General features: G+C 43.2%; 1 protein-coding gene across 1 annotated transcript in view; it reads left to right on the plus strand.

Annotated features, from left to right (window-relative positions):
* The window catches only part of ELOVL6 (ELOVL fatty acid elongase 6), a 22472-nt gene extending 10144 nt beyond the window's left edge, over window positions 1-12328 (plus strand). The window contains exons 2-3 of the mRNA XM_008940054.1: window positions 9620-9771; window positions 11631-12328. Of these exons, the coding sequence (XP_008938302.1) occupies window positions 9620-9771; window positions 11631-12055 (577 nt within the window). The 3' untranslated portion in view covers window positions 12056-12328. The remainder of the gene's footprint in view (window positions 1-9619; window positions 9772-11630) is intronic.
* The last annotated feature ends 220 nt before the right edge of the window (window positions 12329-12548 follow it).

The raw sequence follows: 12548 nt of genomic DNA on the forward strand, positions 1-12548 counted from the left end.
AAGCATTAATACAAAACAAGTACAATACTTAGAACAAATGCGAGAATTCCATGAAAGAGAAGAATACAAATATTTTTCTCTTACGGCAAGGTCAGCTGCTGGGGTCTGATCCTACACAGGCTTAAGGGGTGGGGCAGTGCAGGGGAGATAGAAGCAGAAATGCTCCTAAAACTCACTCTTTAGGTTTGCATTTTCTGTGGCTTGTGTCCAGCTGTGTGGGGTCAAACCCACCTTGGTATTTGCCTAATATGTCAAAGGAAATCAGAGGGAAGGGAAGAGTCTGACTGAGTCTGTGGAAGGCACATCTTGCCCTTATCTGGTCTTCTGTCTGGGTCAGGAAGTCTTCAGCTGTTGTGTTTCTAGGACAGCACAGCTTTGTAAACTTGCACTGTACCTCTGCACATCACTGTGTTTTTCGGTCATGAAAGCAAGCTGACAAAATATCAGATGTGGAGGCAATGAAAATGTGAGGTTAGGATGTGTGACAACAGATTTTATGTTGATTAAACTATTTTTCTTTAAGGATATAGTTGTATCTCGGATAATTAGGGTGGAAGGTTTGGGACTTAAATGTTGAAAGAGTAACTTTAAAAACTGAAAAGAAAATCTATAGTAGGTCAAAGAACGCTGAAGAAAATTCCTCCTAATGGACTGTGCATACTGTTAACTCAATAATATGGTTTTCACTGATACAGAATGAGGTCAGACCTCTTTCTGCTTACATGCAATGGACCTCATGGGTAGAGCACTGAACCACAACTCACGATGTTCCATGTCATTTCTCATCCTGGCTCAGATACAGATTTTTGAGAGCACACTTAAAATTTTAGTTTGCCTCACCTCTGTCTTTAAAGTGGATCTTATGCTTAAGCACCATATGAGGCTGTCACAAGAGTAAAGGCCACTAAGGACTCTGACATATTCACAGTATTCAATTGGAGATGCCAGCACAGGTGGAAGAAGTCTGAAGAAAGTTAAGTCTGAACCTGAAGAGGTCCAAACTTGCAGAAGCATCATACTTAGCAGTTCTTCACACAGGGAGACCTGACCTAGAGCAGTTGCTGGCCTGAATATTGTTGAGGCACTGGTAGTTCTAGTACAACCCAAGCTGGAGGTGGTAGGTCACTTGGCTGTTGGAAAATAGACAAGGCAAAAATTTTGGCACGGCTACAAGAAGATCTGCTCAGTGAAAAGAATGGAGATGTCCTTTTCATCACAAGTGGATTCAGTGAGGAAACATGGTTTTCAAGGGGGGTACCTGGATCAGTTCTGGGAGGTAAAACAGAGAAGTGCTTTACACGTGTTTTATAAGAACAGTCTTTCTGCAGGATTGAGTCCCCCTCTCTCCACCACTAACCTTGGCATTGCTTGAAAGCACTTCAGAAATGTTGAAGTATGTTGAAACAGCAGCCTAATTACATTAATTTTCTTTGTCATTTCTTATAAAAAAACCAGTTGGGCCAAGTTCATCAACTGTAATTTGAAAAAATGTCTCTGAGATTTCAAGGTAATTCACTATTAAGAAGTCCTCTCTTTTGCATGCTTGTAAAATGTGTCATAAGTGTTACATTTGGAGTTAAGAGGTACCAAATCTGTAGTCAGTACTATTCTTTTTCAAACTTTTCTCACTTAGATGAATACTGTATCACTGTGTATCCTTCACTGACCAAGTGATTCCTTTAATTTGGAAAATGCAACTCTCAGTTTCACAAACCTAGCAAAATATTTTTAATAACCAGGTGCAGACTTACAAAGCCAGTTCTTCTAGTCAGTTATTAATATATATGAATATTTCTATAGGCTGTCCTTGTGTCACATTGACCGTTTAGGATGTTGGCTGCCAGATCCTTTCCTAGGCTGCTTTTCTGTGAGATTAGAGGACATGTCATACTGCATTGACTTAACCACAGCTCTCATTAACTCCTTGAGATCAAAAGAAGAGCCATTAATTCCATGTAGGTCACTGAAGAACAGCCAAATGATATCTTTCAGTCATTGCCCACATTTCATTTGTAGTTAAGGATTGGTTTCTTAGTGTGTGGTTTCCAACTGTATGATAAAAATATAATGATTTTGCAATCAAATATAAGCCTACATCAACCTTACAGTTTCTACTCCTGTTTAACTACAAGATGCAGGATTCTATGGAATTTTATTTGAATACAGTCAAGGCAAACTAAGACAGGAGCCACATCTGAGGTAATATTTAGGTAGTCTGACAACCTTTTACTGAAATTGTGTATTAAAATTGTCATAGGCTTAATTCCTCCTCTCTTTGGGAGAATTTATTCCATCTGGAAAATCCAACTTTCTTTGAATATTACCCCATCATGTATTACACATTGTCCTGTGAAGTTAGAACTGCTCTGCCCTTCCCCCTGCAAAGCTGGCGAGATGTGAATAAATATGCACATAATTGGAAAAAAAAATCCAAAAAGAGGTAAGAGATGATTAATTCTTCAAAAAAGAACAGGAGAAACAGCTGCAATGAAATCTAGCCAGTCCAGAAAGACCCAAGAGCAGCAGAGGAAAGCAGTTGCAAATTTTGGATGAGTTGTGGTGCTCCTTTGCTACGTTCCTGCACACGTCCACCCTCCAGGAAGTGGGGCTTGCAGAACCTACTTTCACTCTCCCATACCCTGTGAACACATGACCATGTACTCTTAAATTTAAGGCAGCTTAATTAGCCAGGAAACGTATTTCTCACTTGCCCTTTGCTTCTGTATGGTGGGAGGCTGGTGTGTGGTGGCAGGTCTCGCCAGTCCCTTCCCTGCGGTGGAATGAATGCCTTCTCTGTCAGGCAGGCTCCTGGGGAGGCTACTCTCATGGCTTTAATTCTTCTCTCAGTCTCAAAACATTCTGGCACATCTACCCACAAAACGATTTTGGAACAATAGGCTTTTAATAAGCACACTGGCACCAGTGAAAGTCAGAAGGCTGTTGGTCCATAATTTTGGTCAGCACAAACCAAATCCTAATATCCAGCCATAATATCCTAATACCCAGCCATAATATCCTAGGAGAACTGGAAAAAAACACAGTTTCATAGGGTTTTTTACAAATTATGAGGGCAGTCTTCAATAAACCTCCTGATTTAGCTACTAGTGTTTTGTTTGACAGTCTTCTCTTTCTGACACAAAGATTACTAATTTCCCAGAGTATTCTGCTTCTGTGGGACCTGAAGACACACAAAATATAAACAGATTTTAGGTTGGGAGCAAGCAAACAGTTCATGAAATCTTCCATCTTGCCACGTTTGATAATATAATTACTGCAGCAGTAGCAAAGTGACAAGCACACTGTGATCTGGCTACCTCACCAGTCTACACAGGTAATTTAAGTTCATCTTATAATATATATATATGTTTATAATACAGCTGTATACATAGTGTGCAGTCACCATAGAAATGTATGTTCCCAGAACTCCTGCTCTAGGAGTTTGCTAGGTAGGACCTATCCTTGTGTGCTTCCTCTCTGGAAGGAGCTATTTCCCAGTGATGGTGTTCCAGCTTTATCTGAACTCACCTGGGAAAAAAATAATTCTGTGGCAAGCTTGGAAAAAAACTTTCCCTCTGCTGGTTGCAAGGCAAGTGGTCCCTTCAGCATCTGCTTCCTTCAGAGGTGCCTCTGGGCCTTTTGAGTCAGGCAAAACCACTGTTCCTTCTCACACAGCCCAGGTGGGGTTTTGTGGGAGACAGGTAGAGGGGTAGTTGCCCTGTTGAGGAGTTTAGAGCTGTCTGATGAAGGTGGTGGCTTCAGCTGCATTCCTCTTCTGGAAACTTAGGAGAACATTTCTCTTGCAGGTGCTTTCTCTACGTTTTCCCAGTGTTGGTTCGTATTTACGTGTTTCTGTGGCTTGACTAAGCACAGAAAGATTCTGTTGCCCTTTTTGAGGAACTCCTCCAGGCACGCTGTGGGACTGCCCTGCTGCTCTGAGCTGTCACAGCAAGGGGTCACTGTGCGTCGCATGCTCCTCTGCCACAGCTCAGCAGCACACCTTGTTCCTCTTTTCTGAGCACCACAGATTTTAACTCAGAAGGACACAGAAAGGCCATTTTACTGTGTTAAGAGACCAGCTCTCCAGCAGCAGAAGGGAAGCTGGATGTGATCACTGAAATAGAATGGAAAGGTGAACATGATTTGACTGGTCATGAGGGAAGGTGTAGAAGCTCTGCAATCTTTACCTGCTGACCTTTAAACAGTTCTTTGGAATTCAGAGTGTTTCCTCTGTAAATATTTTTGCATACTAAAATGGAAAAAAAACCAAACCAAAACAAAATGAAAAACAAACCAAACCAGCCAGTCAGAGAACTCACTTCCCTTTTTTCTTGCCCTTTTGGTACAAGCAGGCTGCAGTCTGAGGGCTATGACTCCTTATGTAAGGTGGTCTCATCTGCTCTCCCAGGACGTGGCTTTCACGGAGAAGAACCACGTTCTCTGTGCCACCTCCTTGTGCTCCTGGGGCACAGACACACCTGCAGGGACCCTGTGAGTCGCCATATAAGCAGGCCAGTGCAGAATTAAGATTTCTTCTCTCCTCCAGCCAGGCTCCAGGCTGGGAGCTGAAGCTGGACCCATGGGAGCTCCAGCTAAGTGCCTGGCCAGCTCGCTGCCAGACTAGCCCAGCTCACCCACAGCAGGGGATAGTCCAGCACCTCAAGGACTGGTTAAGCCAACTGGCCACCTGTGGTTTGAGCCACCTGAACAGCCTGTGGGCCTGGGTGAGGAGGGCTCTGCTTGAAGTCCCTACAAGCCCTTAATTTTCCACAATGTGGCTAGGTGTTGCTGTCTGCAGGCCCCCTGCTGCTCTCTGCTGGTGCTGTGTACACAGGATAGCATGCTTTCCAAAATAAACATACTGTGCTTTTGACATGTAGCTTGTAGCTAACATATTTTACATTCACCTTAGTCATAGGCAAAACATTTATCCCCTTCAGTGCCATCTTTACCTAGTTCTGCAGATACAGTTTGCATGATGTGTTTGGTTAAACACTTTTTAAAGATACAAACTGGAGCAGAGGATTTCCACTTGGTGGTTATCACAACACTAAAATCCTCTAGGACATGTTGCTGTCTTCTGTGATGAACTTTTAATTTTTTTTTTTTTAATGTGGAGCCTACATTCCCTGCTCCCTTCTGCAAAGTTTATCCTGGACCAGGATGTCCAGAGGTGTTAGGAGCCAAGTGCAGTTATGGGTCTGCATAGGAAGCAGCCCTAGAAAAACAGGCAGTGTTCTCCTCACTGTGAGGAGGAGTTGAGCCTGCTACAGTGGCAGCTGAGCTACCTGCTGCCCTCACAGGCTTTTGAGAAACAAGTGCTTCACTCCCTCCTGGTCAGTAGGATGAAGGGAACAGAAAGCAGTAACAGGCTTTGGCCAATAGCTTCTGCTTTGTCTTCCCATCATGTAGCTCCCCCTCAGTTTCCCTCACTCTCAATGCTGCACCCAACCCATGCATGCAATGTGTTTTGAGGCCCCCATTTGAAAAGTTTGTGAGGGAAGAGTATTAGTTTTTATTTTACTCATGGATACATTTTGATCATATTATGGTCAGTAAATATCAATTGGGCACTTTTTAATCTACTAGAGAAGTCACTGCCTGAAGGAAGCAGAATGTAGGACAGTTTGAGTCTGAACAGATGAGAAAGCTGCGTTAGCTGGTGCAGTTTGTTTCTCATCAGTCTCTCTAGTTGCAAAAGGCTGTAATTGTACAGTAATTCACTGCTACCTTATTTCTCAAATCCCTGCAGATGATTCCCACCAGACAGACTGCTTTGGTAAGCAGTTCATTTCAGTACCTCACAAAAGCTACAGCAGAGAGCAGGGCGAGGACAAAATGAAGCAGAAGTGATTTACTGAGCAAGCAGTGTCATCACTCTGCTGCACATCATGTCTTTGCAAGATAGAAATTTGTTGGTTGATCTTACCTTACAGAACAAACAAGATTAAGTGGCAGAGACACAAAAAGCAGTCCTGGCTCTCTGGGCCCAAGGGACATTTGCAGGCATGTATTAGACCTTTTTCTGTCTCCAGTGGTGTGTTCTTGTTGGCAAGGTAGTGTTTTGGCATGCAGCACATCTCATAAACATCTACCTGCTCATGGCGTTTATTTGGGTAATTGAATCAGTTACTTCCAGTTTTCCATCGTCCTTATTTACAAAGTCTTCCCTTGTGAATTATACAAAAACATAACTTGGCTTTTACTGATAAAAAATTTGGGCTAGTCAGACTCACACCTTGTAGAGCAGTAGCTGGAGTCACTCCTAGAGTCATGGAGCTAGAGGAAGCCACTGTGCTGTGAAATTATAGACAAGTGAGTGAGTGTGTGTGCACGTGCACTCTGAGGAGAGCTCTGCAGGAGGGGTAAACAGAAAGCTGGGAAGAATTATATCGTTATAGACTCCAGGACAGCAAAGTGAAACTCTGTAATCCCCACAGGGCAAATACTCTTTGGCGTTGTTATCAGTCCAGATTAAATCCCTGGATGTCCACAGTCGATCACTTACAGCTAAGTCAACGTTTGCCAGTTGCTTGAACAAGAGCTCTTCTCATCCGAGCTTGTGTTCATGGCACAGAATTCTCTTTGGGTTTAAAACTTCAACAATATAAGATATTTAAGAAAAGTAGCACAGCATTTCTACAAGGAAGGGCATATTGCTTGCAGCTGTTTGATTTAATAATTTAAAATTCTCTTTTTTCCCCCCATTTTAATGTCAGCACTGAGGTATTTGCTAATGGGAGAACCAGCATATCATTAGATATTCTACCTGATCTTCCTCCACCCAGTTTTGTCATCACCCGAAACACAGGAGCAAGCAGCAGCCTGCCCTGGCTAGCTCAAAGAGTTCACTGCCTCAGGAATTGATCAGATCACATCTCTGTCAAGATATCCTGCCTTCTTGGGAGGGAGAAATGCAGCTCCTGAGACAAAAAGGGCATGTGTTAATTGCCAGAGAGAAGACACAGAGTGAGTTGCACCTCTTTTCAGAACTCCTGTGGGCTTCGGCACTCTCTGCTGAGTTAAAAGGAACAAGCCCTGAAAGATGTGAGGAAAGCATGCTGAGAGAACATTTCTGGGAGGGAACAACCCTACACAGGGAGGATGGACTACAGGCTGCACAGATGCTAAGAACAGTGCGCGATCTCTTCTGGATGCAAGGGTGGATGGACATGAGAGGCTGCAACAGCTGCCTTGCCTCAGCCTGGGAATATGTGCGTTGCTTTGGGCAGTGCTGATGGGAAACCCAGACTCGGATAAATTCCTTCAGAACACCTGTACCACAGCAGGATGGGGTTTTATTTGCACATAGCACAAAAGGACTCATCTGACAGTAGAGCCCATGAGCAAATACCACCACACAAATCACAGATAATAAGAGCAGCTTCTTAAATGCTCTCTGTTGTCTGAGCTTCCTGATGGCACAGTGAAACCTCAGGCATCAAAATCATAGAATCATAGAATGTTTGGGTTGGAAGGGACCTCTCAAGGCCATCTAATCCAACCCCACTACAGAAAGCAGGGACACCTCTAACTAAGTCAGGCTGCTCAGACCCTCATCAAGCCTGACCTTGAATGTCTCCAGGGACGGGGCCTCCACCACCTGTCTGGGCAACGTATCCCAGTGATCAGCCAACCTCATATGAAAGAACTTTTTGCTAATGTTTAAACAAAATTTACACTTTTCTAGCTTGAAACCATTACCTCTTGTCCTGTTGCTACAAACCCTTGAAAACAGATCTTCTTAGAGGCCCCTTGCATGTACTGGAAGGTTGCTGTAAGGTCCCCTTGGAGCCTCCTCTTCTCCAGGCTAAACAACCCCAACTCTTTCAGCCTGTCTTCATAGCAGAGGTGCTCCAGCCCTCTAAATAATTTTCATGGCTGTCCTCTGTACACTCTCAAACAGGTTCACATCCTTCTTATGTTGAGGCCTCCAGAGCTGGACACAGCACTCCAGGTGAGGTCTCACCAGGGTAGAGCAGGATCACCTCTCTCCATCTGCTGGCCACGCTTCTTTTGATGCAGCCCAGGATACAATTTGCCTTTTGGGCTGCAATTACACATTGGTGGCTCATGTCCAGATTTTCATCTGCTAGTACCCCCAGGTCTTTTTCCAATGGACTGCTCTCTAGTGTGTCCTCTCCCAGTCTATCTTGATAATGCTGGTTGCCCCAGCCCAGGTGCAGGACCCTGCACTTGGCCTTGTGGAGCCTCATGAGGTTCATCTGGGCCCACCACTCCAGCCTGTCCAGGTCCCTCTGGATGGCCTCCCATCCCTCTGGCATGTCAACTGCACCACCCAGGTTGTTGTCATCAGCAAACTTGCTGAGGGTGCACTCGATGCCACTCTCAATATCATTAATGAAGATACTAAACAACACTGGTCCCAGTACGGACCCCTGAGGGACACCACTTGTCACCTTTTTCCATCTGGACATTGAGCTGTTGACCGCTACACTTGCATTGCCCATATGTATCAGTGCATCAGTTTTAGGTGGCTTGGTTTGATTACTGCCATACAATAGTCACGAAATACAGCAATGCAGAGCAGGAACCAGAGGGTGCATAGGTAGGACAAGGTAACAAAGAAGTTGGAGGGGAGATGATGGAGCTGGGTAGAGGCACAGGGATGTATGTTGTAAGGTATACTTACGCTGTACACACTTACTAAAGGTTTATACTCAACCCCAAAGGAGACTCAGGCCTTTCTTTGCTCCGTTTTTCTGAAAGCTGCTTGTTTCACCCCGTATTCATCACAGCTTCTGAAGGACCATCTAGCTACAATGGTAGATAGTGGGCAAGCATTTTCTTGCTGTGGAACAGTGAGGCAGTTCCTTCTGCAGAGCTCCTCACTGCTGAGACAGAAGCTTTTGTTCCTTGCATCAGCTGAATGTCTTCTGTTATCTGAACCTATCCCATCTGTAATTGCACTAATTAATACCGTTGCAGATCTCTTGATGTTTCTCATTTACAGAACACTGTTACCTTGTGTCACCTCACTTTCGTGACATGAAGGTGAATCTGTTATTTATGACTCAGTTAAACTATTCTATTCCTTTGTCACCAATGATCTGTTGAGAGATGAAGTATGAAGTCAGCATGTGCACCACAACACTGGCCCTGACTGAGACCCCTTCATCAAAATGTGTGCACCCTACCTGGGTTTGGCTGTGCTCAGAGCTCCTGTGGGTGCAACAAACACAGGGAGAGACAAGAGAAAACTATGGCGAAATCAGAAGACATCCTGATTATGTTGATGACAGATCTTCATCAACTTGTTTCTTGTAATCTCCTGTCTGGCAGCATCAAAACTCTACTTGTTGTTTTCAGCTGAAGATGTCTCCCACTGCTCCTGAAAAATGAAGGATGGTTTTTGCAGTAATGAAATATACCCACTGATGTTACCATTCCAGACTTTGATCAGGGGACACAGCTGCAGTCCAGTTTACAAACCTGAGCGTGGAATAACTTTCTAGAAGCCAGCAGAGTTGCTCCAGCTTTAAGGCTCTCTCAAATTTATTTCAGCCCATTTACGGCCTTTCTCTCAAAACGGTTTGAAGTGATGGCATGTAGATTTCAAGTGTCCACTCAACTTTCTTCATTTTCTCTTTTTGTTTTAAAGTATATTCGGTGCTGTTCGAACTGGTGCTTATATGCTGTACATTTTGATGACCAAAGGCCTGAAGCAGTCAGTGTGTGACCAGAGTTTTTACATTGGACCTGTCAGCAAATTCTGGGCATATGCATTTGTGCTAAGCAAAGCACCCGAACTAGGTGAGTACCCTCTCTCCCTTTCTCTCACTAGGCATATTTAGAGCAGAAATGTCTGCACAGGATGCACAAGAAGGGTCTTGGTGCTGTCAAAATCTCATTTTAGTCTTAGAGAAAGACTAAACAAAACCAACCCCAAACTCTATGTTTTAGTCTCTAGAGATTAAGTCCAGCTCAGCTGAAGTTAGAGCAATGTGCAGCTGAATAAGACCATTCCCAGCCCAGGAGTACACTGGCTGTGTAAAGCTGTGTCAGCAAGAAGCTTTGAATCAGGTTCTGCCTCCATTCTGCAGCAGTCATCCTTAAATACCCATGTAGGCGTACAATTATGAGCAGCAATGGGCTTCCTCCCTAAACACTGGAAGCTGTGGCTGTCTGCTTCCTCCAAATAGAAACCAATTTTCCATAATAGCCTTAGCTTTTCCAGTCCTGTCTTATAAACTGTCTCTCCAGGATCTTTTGCTAAGGATGCTTATGATATACATGCCAAAACCAACTTAATGGCCTGCGTGCATGTGTTCTCATCCCATGGCTTATTAGTGTAAGAAAGGATTGTTTTAATGGGAAGGAGGAGGCAGTGATTTAGCAGCCCTCCAGCTTTCATTTCAGAGGATGCCCTTACTAAATTTCAAAGGGCTCCAGTACTCACTGTGTTCAGGTGTACAGCAAAAATAAATCTTTACCTTTCAGCAGAGAATTTGATTCAGGAAATTACAGGACAGCAATTCATCTGCATAAAAACTGGAAAGAGACAGACACCAGTTGCCTTGCTGTGTGAGAATCCCTTGGTTTCCTGCTGCTTAAATTACTGCAAAACTACAGTAATTTATTTGTTAAAACTGGAAAACATCAACTAGAACTGCACAGCAACAATAAATTGAACTTATGGTTACTTATTAAAATGTGAGTCAACATCTTTCAGATAATGAAGTAAACAGTAGCATTACGGATTATTACAGACCTTGTGGAGACAGTGCAGTTTTGGTTCCACCCATCACTAACATTCATGATTTGGATTTCCTTATACATAGAAGTTGGATCCATATACACAGAAGTGAGTCGCCAGATTCAAGTCTCAGGGATCTTTTAGGATAAGTCTGTACTGTGTCTGTAATGAAAGAAAACAAACAGCATACCTATATATACATAGATCTAACCAAGATGCTCAGTGTCATCATGAGAAGCAGAAGAGGAAAGCAGGAAAAGAGGAGTAAAACTTACTTTTCTACAATAGCAACATGAATTTGCAGAAAAGGATGTGCATTTGAACATAAACCAAATTTCTTCCTAGAAACATTCTTTTCTGGCAGTTGGATACTTTGTGGTATTGGAGGTTGCATATGCAAATAGTTTTCTGTATAGTAGCTCAAAAGGTTCTACTGAGTTTAGGTATGTTCAGTTTGTAGGTAGGCATTTGAATCGGAGGACACTGTGCTGCTTCCTCTCCGGGTTTTCTGCTCGCTGACAAGCTGCATTTCTCTCTACAGTATATAATGGGCAGTCTGACAGTCAGAGCTGTTACATGTACATCCACCCACCTCACCTCAGGCTTTCATAGATTAGATTCGCAGCAAAGGGCTACCAAGTGGACCTATGGAGTTTTCAAGCAGGAGTTACACAGGAAAACGTGGCTATGTGGGTTTTCCAAAGATTGCATAATTAGGAGTCCAGCTGGCTCTCAGATCAGACAGGCTCTCAGATCTAGACCTGAGGTGGTTTTTCATGCTCCAAAATAGTGTATACTCCAGCAACAGCGAAGAGAAGAGAGCACTGCAGTAATTATGGAATTGTTCAATATGTTTCTCCTTTTTGAAACCTTTTTTTTTTCCTCCTTTTTTTTTTCTTTTTTTCTTTTGTTACAGGTGATACAATATTCATTATTCTTAGGAAACAGAAGCTCATCTTCTTACACTGGTACCATCACATTACTGTGTTACTTTATTCTTGGTATTCCTACAAGGACATGGTGGCTGGCGGTGGCTGGTTCATGACCATGAACTATGGAGTACACGCCGTTATGTACTCTTACTATGCCTTGCGGGCTGCTGGCTTCAGAGTCTCACGCAAGTTTGCCATGTTCATCACCTTGTCGCAGATCACTCAGATGTTGATCGGCTGCGTGATCAATTACCTGGTCTTCTCCTGGATGCAGCAGGGCCAGTGCCATTCCCACGTGCAGAACATCATCTGGTCCTCTCTCATGTACCTCAGCTACTTTGTGCTCTTCTGCCATTTTTTCTTTGAGGCCTATATCGGCAAAACCAGAAAAGAAAGGAAGGTTGACTAGTGGTAGAAACGAGAAGCCATAGCTCAGGGTCATCAAGAAAAACAAAATCACAAGAAAAGAAAATGGCACAAGGAAACACATATATGTATGGTGCAGCTAAAACTTGGCAGCTTAGGGAAAGTTAGCTTGGTTTAACCCAGTAAGTTTATGATCCTATCATGGTGAGGACTCACTGAATTCTACTCTATCTCAAAGGACTGCTGCTGAAAGACAACTTCCTTCTTGTACCTGTCTGCTCTAGAAAAGAAAGGAGAAAAGAAAGAAGAGAAAAAAGAAAAGAAAAAAGGAAATTAAAAAAAAAAAAAAGGAAGAAAAGAGAAGAAAAGAGAAAAGGAATAATGTTGAGGAAAAAAAAAGTACATTAAACAAGCAGTGTGTTTCCCCGTGGTGGAGGAGAGACTTTTATTTAAGAAAAAAGAAGTTCTAAATCCTATCTAATAGTTTTTCAGTGTTAAATTTGAACAAAACAAATCAGAGCGGTGACAAAAAAAAT

Source organism: Merops nubicus, unplaced genomic scaffold (genome assembly GCF_000691845.1).
Source record: "Merops nubicus isolate BGI_N331 unplaced genomic scaffold, ASM69184v1 scaffold14855, whole genome shotgun sequence".
Lineage (NCBI taxonomy): Eukaryota > Metazoa > Chordata > Aves > Coraciiformes > Meropidae > Merops > Merops nubicus.